This window comes from Lagopus leucura, unplaced genomic scaffold, assembly GCF_019238085.1.
Source record: "Lagopus leucura isolate 7727_CA_CO unplaced genomic scaffold, USGS_WTPT01 Super-Scaffold_100014, whole genome shotgun sequence".
NCBI lineage: Eukaryota > Metazoa > Chordata > Aves > Galliformes > Phasianidae > Lagopus > Lagopus leucura.
This window is the reverse complement of record NW_024962268.1, coordinates 7,864,291-7,889,642: the sequence shown is the minus strand read 5'-3', so window position 1 is coordinate 7,889,642 and position 25,352 is coordinate 7,864,291. Positions and strand designations below refer to the sequence as shown.

At 39.3% G+C, this 25,352-nt stretch overlaps 1 protein-coding gene across 3 annotated transcripts in view; it reads left to right on the top strand.

The window, feature by feature from the left end:
- The window catches only part of ZSWIM6 (zinc finger SWIM-type containing 6), a 112,509-nt gene that overhangs the window by 41,040 nt on the left and 46,117 nt on the right, over positions 1–25,352 (top strand). For all 3 annotated transcript variants that reach the window (XM_042875425.1, XM_042875426.1, XM_042875427.1), the window contains exon 2: positions 19,362–19,718. In XM_042875425.1, the coding sequence (XP_042731359.1) occupies positions 19,362–19,718 (357 nt within the window). The remainder of the gene's footprint in view (positions 1–19,361; positions 19,719–25,352) is intronic.

Genomic DNA, 25,352 nt, shown 5'->3' with positions numbered 1-25,352 from the left:
AGATCGCTAGCTTTTATCCAGTCAAGAATACTTGTTCTCTGAAGCTGCAGTGTTTTTTAAAGAACAGAATTCATCCATGTGCTGTTTAGGACATCCCCACAGAAATGCTCTGAAAATGCATGTTCACCTGTTTGGCCTTGAGTATGTTTTGTGCTGCCATGACAATCTGGTCACAAAAAGCCTTGGGCTTGTGGTTTCCAGGCCTGATTAATACAATGTGCTGTAATTAGGAATAGGAAAAAGCCCCACAGGCTCTTTTCCAATTTAAATATTCCCACTGCTCCCAAGACTTCCCCAGCTTTCATTGTGCATTGTTTCAGATTAGTCATCATTGAAATACTTATTTTGTTCAGGGTGGCCAGGACACTGGGAAGAGTTGCTAGGATGTATCCGGGCTTTCAGCTGCTGAACAGCATGGAGTTGGTGCCTCCCCGAGAGGGTCCTGTGATTTGGAGTGTACCCCAAGAACGACCAGATGTAGCACATAACAGCATTTCAGCACTTGGCTTCTGCAGCACCTGTTCTCATCCAAAGGGGAACTGCAGATAACACTCCCTTCACTTTCCATACATTTTTCAGTCACTTACTGCCTTCCTGAGTTTAGTTGGTGAAGAGCATTAGTGTACTGAAACAGGAAAGAATCAAAATACCAAGCTTCATATATTTAATTTTTCTAGATACAGTGGGGACAGTAGTTTGACTTTACTGTGTTTCCTTTCTATTTTTTTTTTTTAACTATGAATTATATCTTAACCAAATGGAGTTAGTTTTTTTTGTTTTGTTTTACTACAACTCTGTAGCAGTGTGTGCACAGCTACTGTTTTGGAAAACAAAGCCTAGCAGGCAGATGGCAGTAATATTTAAAAAGTTGAGTGACATGGTTTGGAAGCATCCAATGAATATGCCGTACCTTGCATAGGTACCTTCAGTTTAGTACACAGTGGAAGACTTTAAATGTGTTATCACCACAATGTCTTGAAAGAACTATTATGAGGACTGTTACATAGAATACAAATGATGCTTACTGAACTTGCAATTGATTCTTTCTGATAGATGATCCCCATGGCTGTCAGATTGTATTTACTTATAAACAGATGTGCTCCTACTCCAAATCAGGAGAACTATTCCAGATCTAGTTATTCATAGTTTAAACAACTGCTAGACACTAGTTCAGTTATTTTTCTGGTCTCATGTAGACTTGGTTTTTCCAGTTTATCTTTTCCTCACCCTCACTCCATGCTCCTACTTTAAAGGTTAAAAATTGATGCATTTGGTTTGCTGTTATACAATTGAAGAGCTGCTACCGATTAAAAAAGGAAAATAACTTTTTTTTCCCCTTGAGGGTTTCAGTGTCCAGCATACTCTGCTGTTCTCTGTATGTTTTCAATCTGTTGAGTATAACTGCATTTAAAATATTCAGCTTACTGTTTTCTCCCTGCTTTTGAAAGTAGATTTCAGACGAGATTGAAGCATTCTTGGTATCCATTTAGAAGCCATCAGTTTTTGGGAGATTATGGGTAAGATTCAACTGCTGGTGATGCACCTATGAGAAAACATGATCCTTGAGCCATTAAGCCTCAAAATAACCTTTTCGAAGATTTGAAGCACAATCAATAAGTGGTGGCAGATTTCCTTTATTAAAAATCGAGCAGATCTTCTGCAAGGCTGCCTTGCCCCCTGACCCAGCTTTTTGAGGTGGGAAAAGTTTTCACTGTGAAAGATAGAACCAAATAGTTGAGCTCCATCCTGTCCAGACTGCCTCTTTCTCATGTACTGACCTTCCTTGAAGCAGGCTCTGCTTCATGTGCTCTGCTGGTGGTTGTTCTAGCAGCAGCAGTAGCAGCAGCTTTGGCTCTTCTCTCTTCGTTCCAAACTCACCTTCTGCTGGTGTTAGACAACCTTCTCATCTGATCCCCCCACTTTACCCATTTGACCCTAAAAGTTTGTTTTTTTTTCAAGTCTCTGCTTTTCAGACAGCTGCAAATATCTTGCGAATGGATTGCACGTGCATTTTTGAGTGTGGTTGACAGCATTATACTCACTTAGGCCACTCTGCAATCATGCTGTACTTCACTGCCTTTCCTTAACGCACAGTACACAATCCATAATGTTGGAAGAATCCAAATAATTTATCAGGACGGTGTCTCTGATAAAACAGATTTTATTCGCAATTGCAATGGCGGGCACCTGCAAGCAGGGGAGTGTGCAGAAAACAGTGTTACATCTTTTATGCCCTGTTACTTAACACTTATCTCTTTCTCTCCTGGTCCCTCATTGGCTGTTCAGTCTTCCTGATGCTCACCTAAACATACAGATACTGGGTGAACATCAATTTTTGCTAGCTAAGCATATATCACTAATTAGTTAACCTCACACTTGCTCATTCAACACTTGGTCAATGCTTCTGGACATCTGTGTGTCCTTGCATAGAGATAAGCTTAGAAGGAGGACAGAGGGGAGTATCTTGATGCCTGCCTGTTGCATCCCAACCTACCCACAAAGCAAAGCAATCCAGCCTTGTGCAGAGGGCCTGGCTTCTTTGATGTTAAGTCTGTTTTTGTTTTGCTGGGGGTCTCTTATCCAAACAGAATAGTCCTACAACATGCTTTCTAGTCCATGGTACTATACCTATGCTATTTGGAACACTTAAAAACTATTGCAGCATGGCAAGCGAGAATTAATCACATAATTCAGCAATTCTATTTCTAAAATATGTTACTTACACATATTTCTACTTTTTCATATCAGCTATTTCTAGGGACAAGTTACAAAATGCAAATACAATTGTGCTCTACTTCTTCAGATCAGTTCCCCCTTCTTAATATCTAATGCAGAAACAACATTCTATTCCTACAATAATAAAGGAAGAGAGATGTTCCCTGCCCTCCATCAGTGCCAGTGACTTTTGTGGATTATGAGTGTAAATAATACTCCAGTGCTGCAAATGCTAGCAAACTGCCTCTGGTGTTTTGGAAACTTTTTCTCTGTCGTTTGAAGTTGTTGTGGAATGGGTCAGTGGCGTATAACTCCCCATGTGCTGGAGTGAGTTACTTCCTTACAACAAAGCTTTTGGAATCCCCAGGAAAACAAAGCAAAACCGACTTCATTAGATGGTTGGAAGCAGGGAGACTTGGTGAGATTATAGTCGTTTTCTCTCAATTCGTTATCTTTAAATAAAAGTAAGAGAGGTATTCTCATCTTTTAAGAAACAAATTTTATTACTGGAAAACCCTAGGCCAGGAGTTTTGAATTCAAATGAATTTTGTTTTCATTTTATTAAGGCTTTTTTTTCATGTTCAACAGACAAGGGAGAAAAAGTTCAGCAGTTTCTTTCAGCCAGTTTTACGCCTTTTTTCAATATTAATTCTGAAAGAATAACTAGAGGTAGTGTTTGTTTTGAGCTGGTTAGATCATAGAGCAGCTTTAAAGTAATTACTCCACTTGCTAAATCAGCATTTCATTACAGCAGTAGAGCCTACCAGTGTTCTAAGAACAGCTTTGGCAGTAAAAATTTGGGCAGGGAATTTTCATATGAATTAATGTGGTAAGCAGTAAGGTTGCAGGGATAGCTATCTTAATAACGAAATCTCTCAGACTCACCTGAGAAGTGAGTAATACTTGAGGCTGCTTTAGCGCTCTTTTGCTTGGAAGGTGGACTGAAGAAAAAGTGTAAAAGTTGCTTCTCTTAATATCCTAAACAACTTTTTTTGTTGTTCAGTATTGTTCCAGAAAAATAGTCCTCTTTGTTTTTCATGGTCGAGAAGCCTTGGATTTTGCATTGCCTTCTTGTGCAAAAAAGCTGGCATCACCTTTAGAAACAATATGTAAACTTGCAACATCTGTACTCTTACAAAGAAAATAGGCCTTTTTAAAAATCTAGACCAGTATTCTCTAGCAGGAATGTCTAAAAAGCACATGAAATTTGCTAAACCAGAATATGATAGTTTCATTTTATACTTCATGAATTTTATGTGAAGAATAAAAAAAAATTAACCTTTTTTTTTAGAAGAGTCTTGGTTCTGCTTCGTGATTTTGATTTTAGGTTGTTTCCTTGCATAGGGACTATCAGGTATTGTATTTTTTTTTAAATTACATTTTCTCTCTTCCTGAATCTGATGTGATTTGAGCAACAAGTGATTTTATTCTCCCTTACATGCATCAGTTGTGACCGACCTTCCTCACAGGTTCTGTCATTCGGTCCAGTTTTGTGTGGACAAGTTCATGTATGTCCCAACTGGGGAGGCATTGGTGTGTTGTTTGAATCGCTTATTCCTTTAAGAAGAGATATACGCCCAGAAAAGTGTGCACGCACAAAAAATACTGTTTGTTCTGCAGCAGTGTTTTGTCCTCAACAGATCCAAAAAGGAAAAGATTATCTGGTGATTTCCTGTTCTGACTGCATGCAAACTGTGCATATGCATGTATGTCATGAGGATGTTGGTTTCCTTCTGGCCCTCCCTGGTGCAGCCTTCCCAGCATCTGTGGTGCAGGCTGTGCTCAGGCGTGCAGAGCAGGCAGACCCCTACTTCTGCTGATTGCTGCAAGCTGTTGGGTAGTGCTGTGGTGCTCTGCTTCCTAAACATCCCAGGGCAGTGGCTTATTTCCTGATTACAGCAGCCTTTGGGTGCACTGGGTGAGCAGGAAAGCTTAGCCCCTGAAATCTTTCCTTCCTTAGGACAGAGGGTGTCTAATGTGTAAATGAAAATAGCGGGGGAAGAAAAAGGTGTAGTAGAAAAGCTTTGGACATTGTCTCAAAACAGTAATTGGACTACCATGTGCTTACAGCAGGTAAGAGTGGACTGGGTTGAGGCTCCCTCTGTCTGACAGGGGGTGTCTCTTGCTACTTCATGTTCAGATTTATTTGTAGCTTGGAACAAGGAGAATGTACCAGTTAGTTTTGTTAACAACCTCAGGCAGTCTTTGGGAGTGCTTTCATGTTTCATAGCTCCCAAAATCTAGCATCAGAAAGATTTGAAAAATAACTCTAGAACAAATGTCTGCAAAATCCCAATTGTATAGTTAAGATAAAGGTCGTTTTAGTTAAGTGTAGTGCCCTTTGCCTTGCCTTATGTTCATCTTCCAACAAAGCGCAAATCATCTCTTGCTCCAAAGCAAAATACTGCTTCCCAGGGAACATCACCCTACTAATGCGAAATACATTTTTACCAGACTCTTACTGGGCTGTTCTGGAAGTGATGTAGTAAGGAGATCAAAAGCTGAACTGCAAACCATACATGCTTGTTGCCTTCTAGTCTAAGCAATAGACTAATTTTGTTACCTGGAATAATCATATTTATACTACTTTCCCTGAGGTGTAGAGAATGTTGACACTGTCTGAACAAAGCATTTGGCGTTGGATGATACTGAATAGATGATATTTTCCTGAAAGGCATGGAACATCTTACACACACTGATCCAATATCTGACTCCAAAGAAACTTTTGTTGTTGTTGTTTTAAAGTTTTCTGTTGAAGTCATTTGCTATTGAACAAGATTACTAGTAACTATGCAACAGACCATTACTACCTGGAGACTTACCTAGTAGGAAGAGTAAAATCTGGAAGATTTGGATCTGATACAAATATTCCTGTTTCCAATGGCAAGAACAACCTGGAGCGGGTTTCCCACCACTTTCTGAGACATGATTCCCTTTCCACTTTTCTTCATATCAAAACAGAGTAAAAACTGTACACCAGGGAGTGAGACCCAGGAACTAATCTGAATTATGTTAGCAGACCAGAAGTTTGTCACATCTGGTTACCTCACCTTGAGTCATGGGGTTTTTTGGCCTGGAACAGTCTTAAGCTGCTCTCTTGGGAATCTTTTTAAGAACAACAGGGAGAAAGCCTAATAAAAAGTACAGCATTTTTCAAAAGGAATAATGCTATTTAAGAGTACATAATATCTGAACAGACATGCAATGAACAGCATATAATTCTCCACATTGTGCCGCAGCATTAAATATGCGTATTGGTAAGCTAGCAGATGCTGTGGTTCTGAAATTGCCATGTAAAGTAGCAGTCTTTCGCAGCAGGGTGCTGCTCTGTGTGAGACTCCTTCACATGTAATGAATAGGTAATTTCAACTCTGTAGTCCATGAGAGGCTGGGGGGTGTAGGGGAGGGGGTGTGTTCTAGTAACCCAAGGCAGCAGGATGTGCTTAGATGTGCTTTTAATGGTGCAGCAATTCCGAGCTCTTTGGGGTATATTCATAAAGAGGGATGTTCATCTGTTACCTTATATTCAAATAAGGAATTACTGCGCAGAGGCCAGGCTGGAGATGAGAGGAGATGATGGGAGGTTCCCTGCCTTCTCTGAAGTGATGGTTCTCGAGTCTGTTTATGTACTCCGTGCAACCAAAAGATGAAGTAAGATCGAGGAAATGCATCCACAAGAACTGGCACTGAAAAGATGAGTGGTGTTTCCTCTCATGCCTCTCCCAGAGCATGTTGACCCAACTGATCTATATCGCTGGAAGATTTAGCTAACAGGTGAATTCTGTACTCCTGTGGGCACTGTTGTCCTGCAGGAGGTGAGAAATTGGGTTTATTGCTCAGTACGTGGGGGTCAACAGACATTGGATATTCATGGCTTGATATGTATATTCTGTGTTTTTACAAGTATTTTGAAAACATTTGGTCTAATGGTCAAATATTTTTTTAGGCAAGTGACCCCATTTAATATTAAACTATCACTATTACTTGTTAGAAAAACTAGGTCTGAGGATTTGAACACCTAAGACTCCCTTGGAGAATAAAATAAGGGTGTTAGGCATTGTATGGACATCTGTCACATCTCTGATCCAGAGATTTGGATGGTGGAGAGGAAAGGAGATTTTGAAGGAAATGGCCGATCGTGTTTGTATTTCCTGATATGTCTCACTCCTTATCAGAAGAGGAAGCCTCCTGCTTGAATAAGTAAACAGGAAGAAATGAGTTTAGTGAATAGTAACTGCTGCTGTGTAGTCTAATGTGCCTTAGTGTAGGGAATATTTTATTTGAACCGTCTTTCAACAGACAAAAGTAAGCTATATCATGTATTAGTTATCATTTTGGAAGCCTGATGCTAGCTAAACAGTACTTTCCCTTCCAATTTGACTGATAAGGGTCACGATGTATTACTGGGGGAGGTGGAGTGTGTTTAGGTTTAAAAAGTAGACAACTCTGTTGCAGTATCTAGCTAGTTGCTCCCGCCAAGTGAGAAAGCAGGGAAGATTTCCAAAAGATTTCCAAAACGTTGTAGAGGACAAGAATGACAATATCCTCTCTATGATTTTTCAGTTTCTTCTGAACCATTTACAGGGATAAAAATCAATAGTCTTTTATGTAAGGGACCTGATTTGGAAGTATTTCAGTTTATAAGAGCTGGGATATTAACAGTGGTACACATTATAGGCCCAGATTTCAGTTTATGAATTTTCTACAAGACCAGTGTGTAGGTTCACATAGAAAAAACAATCCCGAGTCAAGTACTTGGTCTTGTAAGGTAGGTTTCATGCTCACCATCAAGCCTAAACTTTGACTATTTCAGTAGTAACCGAAGCTGATAGTGAAGCATTAATTGCTCTTCCACAAGTGCACCACCTAATGGCTTATCAGAAGTGCTAATAGTTGTAGTGCAGGTGAGTTATCAGAAGCTGAACTCTGAAAAAACAAATGGCAAGGAACACAGAGATCTGGGAAGGAAATCTTACCAATATGAACAAGAGTTACTACTTTGCTTATAATCAAGTTATTGGTTGGCTCCTTGGTAGCTAGAGAGACTTGCCAGCCTTGAGGTTTTGGTCTTCTGTCTCCTTGTTTCTGGACCTCCCAGCACTGCATTCTAAAAGGGAAATAAGTGATGGTGGTTTTGTAATTTATGCTTAACAAAGGAAAAGGAACATTTTAAGGTCAAGAAAGATCTTCGCTTCTCACTGTGATAACTATAAATATATGTTACATATATATATATATATATATATATATATGTAACATATATTATATATTATATTATATATATATATATATATATAATATATATGTGTATAGAGCTGTCAAAAAAGGGACACCATCTTTAAAGCACTCTCCTCCTCCTTTGATGTAAGGAAACCTGAATTGGAATTATGAGAGATAATATCAACTTGGAGGCAAGAGTGAGAACCTGGCTTCTGACTTTGCCATGAAAGTCACCAAGAAACTGAATCAGGAATATACATATATATACATATATATATATGTATATATATGTATATATATACATATATATACATATATATATGTGTATACATTTATATATATATATATATATATATATATGTGTGTGTGTGTGTGACTACATAACTGTAAATATAACTATAAATGAAAATACTACCAGAAGTGGGGTTTTTTTTGTTGGGGTTCTCAGTGTAATATCTTGTGTACTATAAAACTCAGTCTGGAGGCCAAACCACAGCATGCTAAATTTCACAATTAACTTGCTTAATAAATCCAAGTGACAAATTAGAGTGTTTATTTGTGTGTGTCCTTCCTTTCATTGTTTTATTCTTTACTTTATCCTGGAATTTTTGCTTCCTTGAATGTGCAGTTCTGTTTTTTCCTGCTTTCCCTTCCCTTTCCCAACTTTCTTTCTGCATCTGTTATGTTGGCCTGGAAAGTTTTAGTTTTGTGTCTGTGAGGCGCTAGTTTAAAAGAGTAATCACATTTAATTTTATCATTCATGATAAATATGGTGTTAAAAAAGGCTTGGATAAAGCGGTATGTGCTAAAAACTACCTAGAATGTGATTAATAGTGTTAAATACAGCTTGTTAAACCCATGGTTGCTGCAGGGTAGATGTAGATATTCCTTGAATTTCATGGCTCTGGCAAGGAAGAACAGTATACCTCATTCGTTCAAGTAATATCAGTATGTGGCTTCAGAGGAAGAGGTGAGCTCCTAATTTATGAATATTTAGGAAAATTGGACATTAAACTTACCTGAATTGTTTGAGGAGCAGCCACGTGCTCCGAATGTGCTGGTGTGACACAGTCATTTGGTTCACCATGTTAAAAGGAACATTCACCAGGTTCCCCCAGCATCACACAGCTATTCCTGAAGTATTTCAAGAACTCCCAAAAATCAGAGATGCCAAGAAACTGCTGCCTGGGAACTTATGTAATTTTTGTTTGAACTAACAGATACTTGCTTTTTATAGATACAGTGGGACAAGTAAGCAGTTTATCCTCAACATTTTTTGCACCTTCAGAAATCTGAAGCCTATTCCTTTGTCGTCCTCTGTATGGAAAGAAATTGTGCATGTCTTCATGGAAGAGCTGTATGTCAAGTCATGACAGCCCGTTTTGTTGGCGGGGTGTATAAACCGTTTCTGTACTTTGATTTTTTTTCTGTATTTTCATTTATTTTCACAGAGTAATCATTTGAACAGTGTGAAGTGAATTAAGAGTTAGCCTAGCAACAGTATGGAAAAACTGTGAACTTCAAGACCCTATCTGCACATAATACATCCACTTTTGTGAATTTAGGCTTGTGTTGTCAAGTGTATTCTGATGTATCATATAGGTGACCTTCGCACGTTGCTTTATTTTTGTATATTTTACTTTTATTACAATTGTTCCCCAGGATTTAATTTGGATTCGAGATTCCACTGTAGTTGGTCTGGGCATCTAGAAGAAGAATCATGCTTTTCCTTCATATTGGCTTTGGCTGTACAGGGGCGGCTCATCTGTGATGTTAGTGTTGTTTTTAGACTTTCGCACTGGAGATCTTTCAACATGATGGTTTTAGTGTTCTTTTCTCTGCTGCTTTGCCAGGAAATACCGTGCCGTCCCTCACAATGCACTCATGACCAAAATAAGTTGCTGAAGTCATTAATCTTGTAAAATTTACAGTCTGATCTCAGCTGAGCCCCTCCTGAGGTACTGTGTAAAGCCTGCTGTTTCTATGCTTAAAAACCTCTTTTTCTCCTTCTGTTTCTATTCTGGTTATAAATAAACAGGATCTCAGCGAATATCCTGAGTCTTGCTGTAACAGAAACATTTGCTGTAAATAAAATTAAAGCAATAAAATAATTTTGTAAATGCTGAAAATTAAGTTTTTCTGAATATTTACTCCACAAATGAAAGAAAGAAAAAATTGACCATTAAGAAAAGCCTTAAGGTCTGCCGTGCTGGAAATTTGCATGCTGTTTTTGATTTGAAGCAAGTGTATGGTTGATCTTTGCTCTTTTTCTTTTAAACAGTAGAATTTATTCCACAACTAGTTATGGAAATGGGAGTGGTAATTTCCTCTCTTAGTCCGAGTATACTGTCTTCTGGAGGAAGCAGTTTTGGAAATATATGGGCTAGTGCTTTTACATAGCTTAAACTTGTGGTGTTTGAGTGCAGTCTTAAGTAGCTTTGTCAGTGAAATGTTTTTTGTTCTTGGAATGACCTAAATACCTTTTATTGTGGGATGCTTATGTTTCAGACATCCTGTGCTCGTTTTTCCCAAACTTTAAGCATCGTTATGGAAATCCAGACACTCATTACAGGAAGTAGCTATTTCTAATCTTTTTAAAATATCTTTCCAGGTTTATATCCGTGATTACTGTTGTCTTCCTTTCTAGGGTTTTATCCACTTCCTATTAAATACAGTGGCAGTTTAATCAAGCCTTTATCATCCTTTATCAAGAGGATGAGAAAGCAGTTATGAGTCAAGCAGGATGTATTTCTTAAAGAGTCTCTCTTCTTGTGTTTGCCCATCTTTTCTGATTTAAACTCTGCTTTTCTGATTTAAACTGTGCTTTTCTGTGGCATCGACTACATTTCTTCAAAAAGCCACCTAAACAATTCCTCTACAGTTAAGATTTGGAGCTTTTTAGTAGTGGTCAGCCTCAGCCACTCAATGGTTGTGTCCACTGTAAGACTTAGTGCTGCTATCACACTTATTTTTAAGAGCCAAGCCATATCATGGCCATGCAGAAGCACTGTAAGAATGAACTGATAAAGTGAAATTGAAACTGCAGTTTATGCAACCCAAACAAAGGAAAGTAAAATTGTTGGTAGGTAGCGAATATGTTAGTAAAATGGTGGCATGGATAACAGGGAAGGTTTCTGTCTGGGGTCCGGTTGGATTGAAGAGAGTGAGTAGAATTGAGGCCAGTCTGACAGCGGGAATTCTCAAAACAAAAAATCAGTTTGATTTTTTTCCCCTTTCCTTCAACACAAAGATCTTCCTGGAAATTTTCTTCAGTCTAAGATTTAATTTCTGGTATTTCTTTTTCATGGAGACAAATAATTCTTAGCTGAAGGTAAGCCTTGGGTAGTAGCCATTTAATATGACAAAAATTATCCTCTAGGCAACAAGAATGTAAAACGCAATTTAAAGAAAAAAGGACCATATTGTGTCTATTTGACAGGCAAAACAGCTTCTTAGTTGCCTAATACAGCTGATAGACTCAAATATTTACGTCCATGAGCATAAGAGCAGCCTATTTCTTGCTTGTTGCTCTGAGGGTATGTTAATGAAAGCAGGAGGTTTAAACTTGAGTTTGTTTCTTTTGCTTTTCTTCATTTGCATTCACTTTCCCATTTGCCATATTTATTCTTGCACTGTAGTGAGTTAGTGTTAATTTCTCCCTCTGAATACCACAACATGATAGCACAGTAGTAGTAAAAGTTGACGCAACATCTCCGTGGGAGATGGATCTCAACTGCTGCTTCTTGCATCAGGGGAAGCCAGCTACTGCCAGCTTCTGCCAGTGCTGTGGAGCAAATTCCTCCCCAAAAGCTAGCAGTGAATGTCTCCCTGGTGGTTCTCTGAAGACTGGTAGTGATTAGCCGTTGTTCCTGGTCTCCGAAGCCTATTCCCAGGGTGCAGATCCTTTCAGACTGTTTGCACATCCTGCTGTCTCAATCTGTTCCCTTTGCGAAAACAGCAAAAATAGAGCCTGAGACATTCACCTGCGTTATCCTGGTTTCCTTCATTTCCACCAAATAGGATAGGTTTGTTGTGAAACGGAGGAAAGATTTCCTTATCGTGAAGTATCTGTAGATAATCACTAGGATGTCTTAAACTTATGTTTCCAGCCTTTCTTGTGGCCAGATGTAAACCTACTGGATGACTACTTTTATTTTTTACAACCTTATGGACAGCTTTGTGCATTCTAACTATCTAAACGGTGTGATGAGTTAAAAGCACAATTATTTTACAGTAGCTCCATCTCTAGCAACATTCTTGAATATTAACAACCTTCTGCCTTATCCTGCATTTTAAATTTGCTTCAGGTTTCTTGTCAGTGACTGTAGTTTTTATGGCTCCCACTTCACACTGTTGCTGCAGTGAGCTAACCTATTATAGTTGCAGCCTGCATCCCATGGCTCAGATAGCCTCTTACTTCTCCCACAGAATCTGAGGCTCACCATATTCCATGTGTCATAAATCATGAAACGTTAACTGGCACACGTTCTACCAATCTTTTGATTTCTTTGTCATTCTTAATTTTTTAGTAGCCATCACATGATCTCTGTGGGATAGGGAAGAGATACTCCAAAAGTAATGCTTCCTATTTTATTATGTTGGCCCATGATATCAGAGGTGGATGCTGGTATGGCAGTGGAAATTGAACCTTCCCACCAATATCTCATTCCATGTTGTTGCTGTGTGACAGACGGCAGCAGAGGGGCACTCTGACAGAATGGTGTCTGACATGGAGGTACGTATGGAGCAAACGTGTGTCACTGAATTCCTTCATGCAGAAAAAAAGGCACCAGTTGACATTCATCGACAGTTGCTGAACGTCTGTGGAGCCTAAGCAGTGGATATGAGCGCAGTGAGGCAGCAGGTGGTGTGTCTCGGCAGTGGTGACAGTGACAGTGGGTCACCTCCTCTGGTGCAGATTCTTGAAAGTTGTCTCTACCTGACAGGCATCTGTCAGCACCTATACTTCCAGAGCATGCCTTGCACTTTATTCAGCCTCCTGCTGCTGCTTTGAGGACTGTAGCATTGTAGGTGGCAGTTAGCATTAGTGTGCTACAGGTGGACTTCTGTCCAGGTTACTACTGTCCAGATTATTTTGACTATGTTTAACAGTACTTTACAGCAATTCTCTGCTGGGTTTTTTGTTTGGTTTTTGACTGCAGAGGTAATGCTGCAGATAGCTAAACGAGGGATGATTATATCCATGAGGTGGTTGGGATGCAGGTGATTTCCAGTGATCTGAACATTGTTATGCGCTTTGTGTGGGGAGGGAGAAAGACTTGTAACCACAAGGACAATGGTGGCACCCTGAACAAGTGACCCTTGTGGCCATGCTCCTGGGGAGAATGCTGTGTTCTTTGCCTCTGCTTCCAGACAGGAGCTGCAGTAGGTGTTGGTCTTAGAACAGGAAGAGGCTTGTGGGTCTGGGGAAGGTGTTTTGTTGTGGTATTTGCTGCATAAACGACCTCCTCTAAATGGAGAAGAATGGTCTGGGGGGTTGCATCCCATCCACAGTCATCAGTGGACCTACTTGGACCATGGCATTAAGTGTTGGCTTTTGACCAGTCACGTAGCTCAGCTTCAGAGATCAGCAGTCCTTTGTCTAATGAACACACTGAGTTGAACGGCTCTGAGACGTGAAGGTTTGGGCTGTGAGAGGAAGTCCTGGAGGAATTTTGTCTTTAAATAAACTGTTGCGTTCTCAGCGTCAGGAGAAATAACTCTGGCTGCTCGGGTCACTGGTGCTGGCATGGTTACAGCACACGCAGTCCTGGACACAGGCCAGATGTCACAGACTTGCAAGTTGTCAGCACGGTGTGTGTGTGAGTTATTTATTGCTGCTTCCATGCTGCCCTTGCATGCAGAGGTCCCAGAATATCCGATCCTGAAAGTTGTCTTTATGAATGTGAGTCATAGTATGCAGGCAGTTGTTTGTGGCCAGTCCTCCGTTAATGCGAGAGTGCAGTGGTAAAGCCAAATTCATTCTAGTTGGCAATCCTCCCAAAATATAAGCTATTCTATCCCATGTGCATACATCATGTATAGTAAACATCTTAACTATTGCACGTCTTAATTAATCCTTTTTTGTGCTTCTCAGAACCGTTCTGCCAGCATATTTGAGGTACTATGGGTAGGTATTTTCCATTTTAAATCAGTGTTTCTCCAGTTTATAAATAGGTTGCTAACATTAGCTTCAGGCTGAGTGGTGGCATGCAAAGTTTTGACTTCAGAATGATTTCAGAGTGTTGCTGATCTGTGTTTAGAGCGCTCTGAAGTTTAGGCAACTGAACGTAGCATACTACTTTGCTGTCTTAAAGGACAAAATTTGCTGTTCTTAAAAAGACAAAACTTGAATAAGATGAACATGATTTATGTTTCTGCTCAACTTGGGGAAAAGAAAAAGCAACCACTGGTTTCAATTGTGAAAGAATAGCTAATGGGCAAGTTGGGAACTACTTTCCATGAGCATTTCTTGTTGTTTGATAGGCAAGATGAAGCAGAGCTGTTTTTCATTCTACGCTGTGATTACGTTTGCCAAATAATGTAGCAGTATAAATAAACCCTAGCTGGCAGGCCTGCAAGGTGATGTAAGTGACTGTTAAGATAAGAGAACGTAATTCTGGCAGACAGAAGTTATGAGAGGGGAGGTTTCTCATCTGTGTCAGTCTTGCTCGCCCAGGACCCTCAGTTCTCAGAAGCAGCTCTTCTGTCACTCTGCGCAGAGCCTCTTTTCTCACTCCACTTTTCTGGAGCATGGAACAGCTCATTGATTTTGCTAAGTGGAAGTATATAGATGGCTCTTACAAGCTGCTTGAAAACAAGGTTAATGGATCAACGTTAAGGACCATTTCCATTTTCCAAATAGAGTCAGTAGCACATTTCCCAATTTTAACACAGTGTACACATAGTGGTTGAGGTATGCAAGCTCAAAGTATGTGACAGCAAGCTACTCGATCACTCTTAAGTTTTGGGATGTTTTTGTAGTTAAAATTAGACATTTTTCTATTTTCTGCCGTGAATAAACAATATCCAGTAGTCATGCATGGTTGCATTTAAATCGAAGCTTTCTATTGTGAGTGTGAACTTAGTATTTGTTGTTTTTTTTTAATCGCTGGAATTCTTGGCAATGGTGCCGTATTTCTTATATATGCAAAACAGCTTTGGAATTTTTTATCACAAATTTTATTAAAGTATTATTGTATGTTTATTAGAACAGCCTATTTTTTTAAACCAGTCGTGTTTATTTTGATGTCATGTTAGGAGTAGGCAACTAAAATTTGATAAAGAATTACTCCAACTTTTTCAGGGAAAGTTTATGTTGTTTTTTTTTTCCTATTATTGACTGACTTGCAGCTCCTATGGTGTTAAAGGGTTTTTTGTTTACTTTTTTTTCTCTTTCTAGAGCACCATTTTAGAGTTTTGAACTCTAAATGACTTAGAAGAATGGAACAACTCTTAAGATTTTAGATTGAGTTATTTAAAGCTATTTAAATACATTTGCTATACTCTTGTTTTATTTTCCTAACCACAACATCCTCAAAGTCTCTGTTTTTTTTTTCACAATTTTACTTAGCTTGTTCTGATAGTTCTTGCTTGTCTTGGTGTATTTTAATACATCTTTGGACTTGGGATAGTCTGTGAAAGATGCTTTGCAACTTAGGGTAACAGTAGATAACAAATTTGAGATTGCCTTGATGTTGCTTATTTAGTGCAATAAATTTGCTGCTTGCCCTGTTGAAATAGTAGGAATTGTTTCAAAATTTGCTTTTGACTTAAGTAGCCAAAAGGCAGCCTACTGCTGTGTTACACATATTGCTTCTCCTCTGTTGTTTTGAAGCCTCCTTTGTTTTATTTTAGTGTTTATTTTCTGTGGCAAAACTCAGAAGGACATCTGAAGATACTTAGTCTTACTGGCAAATACTGCCTTGCAGTAACATGAATTTTCATTTATTAGAGTTTTGTAGCCCCAGACAGTTCTCAGTTAGCGGATAGGATACTGTCAAATGGATTTTGGCAAAAATTGCTTTGTAAATATCAGTGACTTCTTAATGTTTTCCTCCCAGTGGCGCTTTGGCACAGTCCCCTTCCAGAAGTACTGCAGCTGTTTTTTGGCTGTTAAATCGTCGTTGTGGTGAATGTTCAACAGAAGGAAAATTCATTTGTGAAAGAGCTTTATTTGATATGTTGTCTTAGTGCTCTCATTGATTTTGTAAACGCTTTTTTTTTTTCCAGAATGCAAATATTCTACATATTGAAAATATCAGTAGAGGTTGAAATACTGGTGATGTGCTGTTGTGAAAACAATAAAACTCAAATCTCAAACTGCTGCTGCTGAAGGGCAGAGGTGAAACATGTGCTCTATAAATAGCTTCTGTAGTGAGCTGGCTCTTCTGCCTGCAACTCTTTTGTTGTCTTTAGATAACAATGAATGAGCTATTTATTTTCAAGGTGAAGCACTAGAGTTCTTGGTGGGTTTTTTTTGTTTTTTTTTTTTCTGTTGTTTTTGTGTGCATTTCGGAATGGGTAAATATTTCTCACAAAGGTCATAACTTTGACTAAAAGAGGACTTCTCTTTGAAGGGAAATAAATACCTATTGGAGTGAAGATGTGCAAATTGAAGCAGGTGAAACTGAAGAAATCTCAGTACCTTCCAGGCCCAGTATGGGTGATTCCCTTTGCCTTCATCAGGGAGCATCTCAGATCTCTCCTGCTGGCAGCCTACAAATTGCTGCTGAGAAAAGTGTTTTAGCAGAGTACAGTGCATCAGTTTCCTACCTGCTACAAACTTTCTTCTTGGCTGAATGACTATAGATTAAGGCTCTGTCTACAAGAGGAGAACAGCCCTCCTTGTCCAATTGCAAGAGCCCTACCAGGTCTTCTGAATCAAAATTTCCTGGTCTGTCTTCCCTGGCATGTTGAAATGTTTTCAAGGGTCGTATTTACTGGGGACAATTACCTTCTTTTTCTGTTTGACTATTTATAGTTGCTTTGTAGTTGCCCAGCACAGTAGATGAGTACAATGCAGTTAATGAAGATCTGCTGTGTTTTGGAGTGCCAGGGCAGCTGGTATTTCTGTTTAAATTCTAGGTAAGGTGAGAAGGGTGGGTCTGGTGACTTGGCTTTTTTGGTGCTGTCGTTGTTCAGATCAGGATCTGTGTTTATAAATGTTGCTGCTTGTAATGTGAATTCTCAGATAATTGCCATGGAGGGGGAGGAGAGCAGGGAACAGAGCTTGCCAGAACGGAGTAGGGACTTAGAGGCAGTTCTGTTGTTAACACTGTCTGGATATGTTCCAGGAGAGCTTTAACCTTCTCAATACTTCACCACTTCTAATAGGTTTTCAACATTTAATTAGTAGCTGGTGGGGCATGTTTTTTGTTAAGTTTCATAGGAAAAGAGACAATAAGAGATTTTCTACAGAAATTAATAATTCATCTACATATTGAGAGCTGGAAGAAGTGAGATTGAGCCCTTCCAGTGTTCCAGTGTTAGGCTTTTTCTTAGCTCAACAACAGTTGATAAGTGCTTCGGAGGAGTTACAGAATCATAGAATTGCTCAGGATGGGAAGGACCTCAAAGATCATCAAGTCCAACTGCAACCTAACCACACTACCCTAACCCTAATCTAGGGAAGCTGATATTAAAAGAAAATTCTCATATACAGTTGGTTTTTTTTAGACCACTGATCCAACTTTCTCATATCAGGAATTAACCTGGAATAAACAGCTGGCTAACAAAGTCTCTATTTATTTTCTGAGGGGGCAGTTATGGAAGTGTGTCCTTAATTCTTAGAAACAAAAGGGAAAGGTGGAGGATTTCACATTTTAAGGGACAATTCTGCTCCCCTTCTCTGTGCAAATACTGAGTGGAGCTGAGAGGAAATGCTGTGACTTGTTCAGCTTCCTCCCCCTTCCTCTCAGTGCACTTTATAGCACACTTAGCTCTTCAGTTTCAACCCCAGCTACTCTAACTGGTAAATAGCCTTGTGCAAAGTCTGGGTTTGTGTGTGCGTGTGACCTTCTTCAAGGCCGAGTATCAGAGTCCTGCAGCCCAGTATAATCTAAACAGTAATGCTGACTGCACGACCTGCTCTGAAACGTGCAAAATAAACAAAAGGGAAAAATGAGAAATTTTCCTGTTTCCTGTAGCTTAAAGAGTTGTTTGTTGTTTCTTTTTTTTTTTTTTTCTTCCTAAAATTGTTGGAAATGTGGATTGTAAAGCAAACAGTATTTTTTTCCACTTAATTTTCGTTTGATATTACTTTCTGCAAAGCATATCCTTCTGTTTCACAAAACTAAATCACTTGGACTTTTGTGGTATGGTTTTATATTATTTTCATTATAATAGTTAATGTATAACACTTCTAGTGATTGTTTTAGATTTTATATACACTGTTTAAGTTTAATACTGATCCAGTATATGAAATTTAGTTGCATTGCTCTGTATCCATACCTCTGACTTATTGTTGGAGCCAGGATAAATGTCATGGAAAATCCATGAAAAACAACCAAATTCTGCTATTTAATGAGAAATTGAGAGCAACACATAGTTTGTTAACACAGGGGTAAGTTTGGATCTGATCTTCAGAGGACAGTGTCTGAGACCTTGGTTCAGTAGGGTTCTTTGTTGAGCAGTGGTATCTTTGCTGAAGTGAATATCTTTCTTGTTATGTACCCTTACCTTCTTAAAATATACAAAAGTCCTGCTCTTTTGCTTTGCACTTCATCATGCTGTATGGAAAGCAGAGTCATAAAATAAACTTTTCCAAAGTGTTGCTTGCTCATCTTGTTCAGTACTATAATTCTTACATCCTGTGCATGGAAAACTGCTGCGGTTTCTATCTACAGTGGGCTGTGCAACCATATCTGCTTTACTAGATCAGTTGAGTGAAAGTGAACTTCAGCACAGCTGTAGTGGTGGAAGCTGTGAAAGCAGATTAAGTGACTTGTGTTGAGAAAACTATGGCAGTGGAGATAGAACCATAGTTTATGCCACTAGAGTGCACTACTTCCCTCTTGCTTATTGAGAGAATGGTTAAATCTGCTGATAGGTGTGATCTCCCTGGGATAGCGTTTGGAAAATCGCTCCCAACTTGCTGAGCTGCTGGGAATTTTACATTGATCTTAACTGGATATAACTCTGCTTGTGCAGCTGTCAGTTACTGAATAAATGCTTGACTATTGAGCTTTTCTGAATGTTGTGATGGAATGGCAAAGGGGACTTATAAACTCACTTCCTTTGGTTTTGTTATAGATGGAGAAGCTATGTGTGTATGAAAGTGCTTATCATATTTGTAATTAAATCCAAGTTATTTAAGATGAATCATTTATAAGAAGTATGTATTTTTTAACTTCTTTAACAAATTTAATTGATAATGATATAGTATTTTTCTTACTTATATAAGCTCTCTTTGTTTTCCTGCACAGGTTTCCACTTGAGTGGCACAGTGACAGAGCCTGCAATGCAATCGGAGCCAGAAACTGTTTGCAATGTAGCTATCAGCTTTGATCGTTGCAAGATTACCTCAGTGACCTGCAGCTGTGGAAACAAGGACATATTTTATTGTGCACATGTTGTGGCACTTTCTTTATATCGGATCCGTAAGCCAGATCAGGTCAAACTGCATCTTCCCATTTCAGAGACACTCTTTCAAATGAACAGAGACCAACTACAAAAATTTGTACAGTATTTGATCACAGTGCACCATACAGAAGTTTTGCCAACTGCTCAAAAGTTAGCAGATGAAATTCTTTCTCAGAATTCAGAAATCAATCAAGTCCATGGTAAGTTCGATGCTTGCTCTTCCTTTTGCCTCATTCCCTCCTTGATTTTGAGCTTAATAGCATTTAGAAGTATGACCTCCTGAGGTTCCTTACATCTTGAGTTCTGTGATCTATACAAAAGATAATTGTGCACTTTTAATATGCCTTGCGTATTAAAAGTAAAACTTTTGGAGAGAGAGAAGAATTTGTGAGTGATGAAGTTGATCTCTTCAGTGCTGTTTATACATGACCTGATCTACTTCACAATTACATTTTCCTTCTATGAAGAATGTGACTGCTCTTCTTTGTGAACTCAAGTTGCTCAAGGAACCAAACTACCAACTGTGTCTTTTTGTTACTCTGTTCTTTTTAAACTCATCTTTTGATGTTTTGATTGTGTAATTTTGTTTTCGTGGGCAAAGCATAAAAGCAGGTAGGCTTTACTGGTCCTTTTTCATACATTAAATGCTTTTATTATCCTTTTAGATTTTGTTCCTACATGAGGCCAGAAAAAATATGATATATTTCCATGCCTTTTTTTTTTTTTCTTTTTTTTTCTGTTACTGTTGCAGCAGCCTACAGCATCAACAAAAGCCTCTTTTCTGTTCTTCCTGCTGCACATTGCTTTAAAGTCTTCTGGTTTCTTGCAGTGAACCATTTTAGGTTTTTTAAAGGGTGCTGAGTGTGAGGTTGCTCTTTGTGGGCTGTCCTGAACTGCTGTGGGCTTGGATTGACCCAGCTGTTTTATTAGTCTTGTGTTCCTGTCCTTATAGTACATGAAATGTCATATATTGTGACAATTTCTGTAAGCTTGAGTCCAATTCTGAAGGAAGAATAGGTTCATAGTTCATCAGGTTATCTAAATACATTTTTGTTTGTTTGTTTGTTCGTTGACAGGAACAGTTCTTGTGTGCTAGGTAGTTAAAAGAAATGAATGCTGTTGCAAAGAATTTGCAATACCGGTGCAACAAAGTCACCTTAGCGCTAGAGAAAGAAAAACACACATTTGCTATATGCAGTGTAGGAGGAACAAAACAAGTAAGTCTCTGATTACGTGTCTCATTTGCAGTCTAGACTCTTTCCTTTGGCTCCAGTGACCCTGGCAGGCCCAAGTAGGTGGTGCTTCAGTGTGAATTTCTGGAGTGTTCTTTTTTTTGATCTGGGGGCTCTGGATGTGACCAGAGGGAAGGCTATTGTTTTGGTTGCTGTGGAAGAGAATCGGAAGGTGTTCAGCAGAGCTGCCTGGTGGTAGTGAAAAGAAAGGTAAACTAAAGCAGGTGCAGGACATTAAGGAATAGAGAAAGATGCTCCGATGTTATAAAGTGAAGGCACGCATAGCATGAGAGCTGATAATAGCCTGAACTGAACATAAGGAATTAAAGGGAAAGAAGGAAGAATTGTGGTGCAGAGAAGACTTAAAATAGGTTATTAGAAAAGGTGAAAGCAGGTTTGGGAAAGAAAAGACAGATTGATGGCTGTATTAGCTGTGCTGTGGCTATAGTAAGATGAGGAAGAACTGAAAGGCTGTAACACGGTGCTTAACCTTAATCCGCTTCAAGTCTGTAATTATGTAGGGGTAGGAAGACCCTATAGAAGAATCTGGACAGGCTGGAGAGCTGGGCTGACGCCAGTGGGATGAAGTTCAGCAAGAGCTGGGTCCTGCATGTAGGCTGCAACACCACAGGCTTGGGATAGAGAGGCTGGAAGACTGTGTGGAAGAAATGGACCTGGGGGTGTTTGTTGATGCTCAGATGAACATGAGCCAGCAGTGTGCCCAGGTGGCCAAGAGAGCCAAAGGCATCCTGACTTGTTTCAGAAGTAGTGCTGCCAGCAGGAGCAGGGAAGTGACCATCTGTCTGTACTCAGCCTGGTGAGGCTGCATTTTGAGTACTGTGTTCAGCTTTGGGCCCCTCTCTACAAGAGAGCCATTGAAGCTCTCGAGCATTGCCCAGAGAAGGGCAACGAAGCTTGTGGAGTCTGGAGCACAGGCCTTACAAATAGTGGCTGAGGGAACTTGTATTATTTAGTCTGGAGAAAAGGAGGCTCGGGGTGACCTTACTGCTCTACAACTACCTGAAGGGACGTTCCGGTAAGGTGGAAGTTGGTGTCTTCTCCCATGTAACTGGAGATAGGACTAAAGGGAATGGTCTCAAGTGACGATAACTCCTGCACTGCAGATGTTCAATTTGTGATAGAACTCGTCTTGTAGACCTCTCTTAGAAGAGTTTAATCTTACTAAACTATTGTTTGAAGCAGAGTTATTATTGAACGCTGCTTGGAGGCACAGTGGTAAAGAGGTAAGTAAAAGGAAAAACTTGCAAAAGCTTACTTATGAAAGTAATGGAAGACCTAACCTGGTGGAGAGACCCCAGGAACAGCTTTAATCAAAGGGAGGTCCATTCTGGCTCTGTATGAGATGTTAGATATTACCTGAGTGGTATTTGAATTTCAGAGTTTCTTTGTCTGAAACTTTTTTTTTCCCCTCATGGTGTGTTGGTTCTGTTTTTCATAGTTCAGAGGTAGGCAAAAGAAATCATCTGTCTTGAATACCACTGTTAAATAATCAATATCTAAGGCTTTGAAGAGCTCTGACCACAGCATTTGTCTTGATTTGCTTACGAGCTGGCTTGGGACATGGAGTAACTGTGCAGTGCTTTCCTTCCACAAAAGGCAAATTGGATAATTGTTTGTTTGCTCAGAATTCTGCCTTGTGCAGTATTTGATGACTTTGGCCAGGTTTGAGATGGTTTTGGCCACTTTCCTTGTGTAGGAGATCACTGGGGTAAGCTAATGGAGTGGCTTATACTAATGGCACAGTCTGTGAAGCGATGAATCCTTTTTTAGGTCCTCAGTTGATGCAAGTGGCGTTGTGTTCTTTCTTGTTTCTTGACTGAGCCTCACCTGAGGAAGGAATAGGGAGTTAGTCTAAGAAGCATGGGGATAGAAGGCTGAGTATCACCTTCCATGCCTGCTGTAGTTATTATTGGGTAATGTAGGGTTGGGCTGAGCAACAGAATACAGCATATTTCCAATCTATTAGAGTTCCCTAAAAGTGAAAAAGGAGATATTTATTACTGAAGAAGGTAGACTGTATTCTAAAAAGAGAGACTCTTTTGTATGAGTCTGCTTAAACTAACAAAATTGAGAATCTAGTAGCAAGAAGGAAATAACAAGCAGTTTTCTTTCAAGGTAGGTAAGTATTAGGTGCTGCAGTGTTTATTCTTAGAATTATGTGGTGATCCAGATAATGGGAAGAAAATAACAAAAAGCTAGTCAAAACTAGGCAAATCTCAGAAACCCAAGCAGTGATGAATAAAGTAGTCTAATATAAACTGAAATGAAGGTTTAGTAACTACAAAACAAAGATAATGTTTTTTATTAAATTTATATTTTCAGGAAAGGATTTTGCACATTTGCTAAACATTAGAGTAGAACTTATACAGAAAATAAATGGTTGGATTTTCTTCTGAGATATGGAACATAAAAATAAAGGGGCAATAAAAACAGTGCATGCTAGTCTTGAGTGATAAGTAGGTTTTTATCTGCCATGTGCAGGCAGACTTTGAAACTTACTGCTGTGCCACATTTGTGAGAATAGGATTTTAGCAGGAGAGGTTAGGGATTGTCAGCTGATAAGTTACAGCATTTTGATGTGCAGATGGAATGGGAAGAAGTTTTTGGAAGGTAAATTTTTGACAGGAGGGGAGTGTAACTAACCTCAGAAACTTGCCACAGCATGTGCTGTTTGTACCTTTTCTGTTATTAGCACTTGCTGCTTGGCTGCAGTTGCTCTTTTTCTCTGATGCTGTGCTCTGCTTAACAGGTGTTGTATTCTGTCCAAAAGTTCTAATGTTAGGGACTAGATGAAGTGACTTATATTTTAACATTGACTCATTTGGGAAAATTAAAGGCTTACCAGTATTCTTGAATTATTACTTTCATGATCTTTTGTTTTATATAATTATTATTTAGAACAGTTCTGAGTATGCTGGTTTTATAAAATCAATTGCTGTTTTGTTGTGAATCAGTGTACAGCAAACTTATTTTCTAGTTGGGGCCACTGTGCCTTTGTGTACTACTCAGTAAGTTGTTGTTGGTCCCTCTTAGTTGTTGCTGTTTTCCATATCTGCTCCTAACACTGCTATGGGATGACAATGATATTGAACTGATCTACTGTTCATTTGTATAAATTAAATTCAGAAGACTTGTGATGTGAAGTTCAAAAAGTTCAGCATGACTGTGGATGAGTAATTCAGAGAAGTTCAAGTTGAAGGTTAAAACATTTCAGGCCTTAAAAACTACATTCTTTGATTTCAATCATAGTTCACTGCTGATCTGGTCCTGAGTATTTTGTGATGTAGACTAATTTCAGCCTATTTTAGTTAAAGTGCTTTGGTTCTGCTTAGCTTTGTTCTTGAGGCTTTCAATGCCAGATCTTAAATGTTGGTGCTCATTTTGCAAGGAGTTGCAGTCAAAACTGCTATGTAACTGCTCAGTGTTTAATTTTTTTAAATGCTTCTGCTTCTTAGAGCTTGGAAGTTGTTTATGCTTAACTTGTAGCCTGTTATGACGATAAATGTGAAAGGTTGCTGCCTCTGGTTTCAAATTTTGTTTCAATGTTCAGTGTCACAAACAATTGTGCTTCACTACTACTTTGATTGCTAAGATCATATGGGTGTTTTAATTTTAGTAAAAGAGCATGAGTAAATGCCTAGCTGTATCTATATGCCAAATACTGTATTTATTGTATTTAACTGTTTTTAAGTACATGACATAAAACCTATTTCAAAGACCAGTCATGACAAGTTAACAAAGCCAGAGGTTGAAGGGGGGAAGATTAATATGCAAGTGTCTATAAACTGACACAGTTTAATTACAGGTTTTAGTATTTAGTATAATTATACAGTTCTTTTCACTTTCATAGTTAAAATGTGAGCTAATTTATCTGCATGACACCCCTCTAAAGCATGTAAGTAATATTTATCCCCAGTTTGTAAGTAGGGAAAGGGATTTGCCCTCGGTACCAAGCTGTGTTGCAGAGATGACATTCAGACTGCCTGGCTCTGGGCCTCCTTTGGTCAGAGCCTTGAGGTGGCTATCCAGGGCCGTGCTGCTTCTGGAGTCAAGCTGCTGCCTTGGGACCAGATGTTCAGAGCTTGGCACTCCTTGCCAGTTACTGTTAGTACAGCTTTTATCAGCATCTAAGGCAGCGCCCCCTGAAATTCCATTGCTTGTTTAAACAGTTTCTCCTCTCCTAGCCTGATCCCCTGTCTTCAGAAGAGAAGTTGCGGTTTGGAAAGTCTATTGTTCAAAAGGCATATGTGTGTGAGCAGAAGAAAGGCTCAGTTAGTGTTTGTTCACCTTACTGCATATTAACACAAGAGTCTCAGAAAAATCTGGTTGAGAGACATGGAGATAGTAGTCTGCGGGCCCGAAAGCCAGCAATGTGAGCAGTGAGGGCAAAGGATTCCCTGGCAGTGATGGCAGGATGCATAGATCAATAGAGGTTAGGGGATGACCTGCTGGAGAGGAGGGAGCTCTGTGGAGAAGGACCCCAGTTCAAAAAAGACAAGGGATCCAGCAGTCCAGAGAAGGGCTGCAAAGATGATTAAGGGCCTGGACTATCTCCAGTATGAGCAAAGGCTGACTAACCTG